We start from the raw sequence: 3,401 nt of genomic DNA, 5'->3' as shown, positions 1-3,401 counted from the left end.
TCTGTTCCTCATATATATATATATATATATATATATATATATATAATCATCACACTATTTAAAGCACATTTACTCATGTCCATGATTGCTTTGTTGTGCAATTTGTGAATTAAGTCTACAGTATCAACTCCTTATTTATCATTTACAAATTGTAACTTTAGTTTTCTCCACATGATGGATTGACTTTGCTATTTACAAATGCTGAATTTTGTATGCATGCACTTATATATACTGTGCATGTGTGTGTGTGTGTGTGTGTGTGTTTGTGTGGATTGTATGGAAGTTTCGGAGTGTAAGGAAATTGATTATAAGCTTAAGAGGAGCTGATTAGCACATGTTGACATTAACGGTGGAATCCATTACTGAAACCACACATGGTTGACCTTTGACATAGATGAGCCTTTGGGCTCATCAGTCAATATGTTGAATAAATGACAGCTGAATATAGGCGGTAGTGGGTGTGTTATAGAATGTTTATTATTTTGATGTTTTTATGGCTATGATGTGTTCAATATTCTCTCATTACTCCTTACTAACTTTTACATGTTCAACCCATGTTTTTTCGTCATCATTGCATTACACCAAAAAACATGGACAAAGAATGATTATCTTATTCTCTATCTCTTCCTGTCCTTTCCTCTTTTCTCCACTGCAGTCTTCGGGCACCAGCGTGGTAGTGGACATCGCGGTGATGGGTGAGGCCCACGGTCTGATCTCAGACCTGCTGGCTGACCCGTCACTGCCCCCGAACACCTGCAGTTCTCTGAAGGCCGTCAGCAACCTCCTCAGCACCCAGATCAGCATCCAGCCGCTCCACCGGCCTCGCGTCCATGCAGACACACACACCTGCTCTGACTCTGAAGACGGGCCTGAAAAAACAGAGAGACTGGCCATTCCGAAGGTAAACGCTGGTCTTTCTTAAAAAGTGATTTTGTTCATCCTTGTGTCTTTGGTTTGGTGTGTGAGACACTGTCCAGTGGCTGAACCACAATTTAAAATTCCAAAGGATGTAAACTTGAAGTTCACTCAACAGGAAGCATTGACTGGCCACCCAGAATCAGTTTAAAGCCCAGAGACTAATTGTAAGAATTACACTCATCATGCTCATTTACAGCTATACTCTTGGCTGGGATTCCGGAAAAGGATCTCCAAATAAATCTTAGGGGTCACAGGATGATTAAAAAGATAAGAAAGAAACAAGAAAGAAGCTGTGTAACGTTCCTCAAATTAAAATGTTTCTTCTTCTATACCAAATATGTCATACCTTCACATTATTCACATCAAACAATCAGTCAAAATCACTTTTTGGTTAGATACCATAACCTGTGGTGTGGCTCACAATTAGAAATATCTTGATTTTAAAAGAATACTCCACTGATTTAGCATCACAAACCTATAACACGTCAGACTCAAAAAGGGTAAAAGTCAATAAAAAAAAGTCTGCAGATTGTTTTTTATTCTCTTCACCTCCAAATGAGTTTATCAGACTTCACACAGCTCCCTCTGGAGCCACAAAACCCTTTATACAACTTTTTTTAGTACTCCCTAAGACCTGTAAAATTCCCCTTTAAACTCAAGTGATGTTTCCCATTTGTTTTTTGTTTGTTTGCTATGCTGCAGTATGTCAGTATAAACACAGACACCCAGCCAGGTGTACCTCTTCCTGCAGACATCACCCCCATTTCCTCCCTCACTGCTGGTGTAGTGTGGGGCTCTAATGTAGCTAACAATGACGCACACGCAGGCTTCCAGAGGGCTTTTTAATGTTTTACAAGGCCAGTGCTTCAAAATGTATGCGGGCACTTAAGGCGGCAAGGAAACTAAATAAAGCGTGTGATGCAATGCAGGATAGCCTACCAGGAAAGTGACAAGCAGCTTTAGCACTGCCTGAGTGCACTCAAATGCTCGGCCCATGTAGTGAAACTCAATGAGATGCTGCCTCATTTTAGCTCATTGGGGATTTGTGAGTCTGCATGTGGCAATGGGTTTAAGTTGGTGATTCAGCTCACTTGTGCTGCCCTGTTGTTGGACAGAAATAGCAGTTACATAAAGGTAAAAATAAGTGTTGGTGACTGAGGTGCATTTGTTACTTAGGTTTTGAGCTTTAGTTAAAGGGACAGCAAAACACTTTGTTTCATTTCTTGCGAGAAACTCTGGAACAATTTTTTCTTTCACTCGTCTTTTTTTCCACGGTTTACCTCCAGCAACTCCAGTTCTGGCTATTGGTCGAGTTTATAGCAGCTTCCACACACTGAACCACCTTCTGGTGCACATATTGTCTCAATGATATTTCATATTACAGCCACACTTTTTCCAAAGCAAACAATACTGTTGTAAGATTTTCGAGGTCATTGGTTCATATTCAAATGAAGTAAGAGAGACTTAAAACTTGTCCAAGATAACATCCAGCAGCAATCCATCACAGCCAACACCATGTCTACTTATATTTTTGTCAGCTTCACTATTGTTGCATAATAATTCCGTGCAGATGTTTTAGATCTGTACTTAAAACAGCATTACCATACGACAATAAAATTCACAACAGCAAAAACAGACACGATGTTCACAGTGACTGATTACCACCAAATAACCCCTCTCTCTCTCTCCTCCTCTGTCTTTTTTTCACACCCTACTAGATGCCTATGCAGTGTGTGATATATCACTGTGAGACTGTGTGTGTGAGTGTGTGTGTGTGTGTGGTATTTGTACTAGGTGAAATTTGATCCTCTGTTTATATATTTCATCTTGTATGTGCGTGTGAGAGAGAGATAGAAAGTCCCCTCAGTCAGCTGGTGATTAATTTAACATAACACAATTAAATTAATTATTAATCAATCAAACATTGGATACATTAAACAAAACCCAAAGTAGACTAAATTGTTAGTTGACCCTAAACAGAGAATATAAAGAATATACAAGAATGATCCTGAGCAAATACAGGCTCAGTGGCCACCAACTAGCCGTAGAAACTGGAAAACACAGACAGACGAGGCTGCACAGAGAGGAGCATGTGTGTGTTCAATGTTCAGCAAGAGAAATAGAAACAGAGATGCGCTTCCTCCTCCACCGGGAGGGATTTCCACGACAAGGAAATAACCAAAACAAGATCAGATTTTCCTAATTTAACCCCAGAAACAAAACTTGCGGTTCTCCTCGGTGAAGGCACAACAGCTCGTGTAGTAGCTAAATGTGTATCTGCCTGCCACAGCATGAGGGGCTTGTAACTACTGATAATATCTATGATATTGAGTAGTTGTATTAAATAATATATATTGTATATTAATGAATTGTATTGAAAATATTTTTTATGTATTTAATATGTAATATGGAAATATTTGTAATAAACATGTTTTTGTTCATGCCTATAAAGCCCTTTGAATTGAAATGAACTGAACTGAATT

At 39.1% G+C, this 3,401-nt stretch overlaps 1 protein-coding gene across 1 annotated transcript in view; it reads left to right on the top strand.

Annotated features, from left to right (window-relative positions):
- LOC118342172 (cGMP-inhibited 3',5'-cyclic phosphodiesterase A-like) overlaps positions 1-3,401 on the top strand; it is a 49,293-nt gene that overhangs the window by 26,054 nt on the left and 19,838 nt on the right. The window contains exon 3 of the mRNA XM_035680634.1: positions 656-901. Coding sequence (XP_035536527.1) covers positions 656-901 — 246 coding nt within the window. The remainder of the gene's footprint in view (positions 1-655; positions 902-3,401) is intronic.

Source organism: Morone saxatilis, unplaced genomic scaffold (genome assembly GCF_004916995.1).
Source record: "Morone saxatilis isolate NCDOM2014 unplaced genomic scaffold, NCSU_SB_2.0 Contig8, whole genome shotgun sequence".
Lineage (NCBI taxonomy): Eukaryota > Metazoa > Chordata > Actinopteri > Moronidae > Morone > Morone saxatilis.
This window is presented reverse-complemented; position numbering and strand designations above follow the sequence as displayed.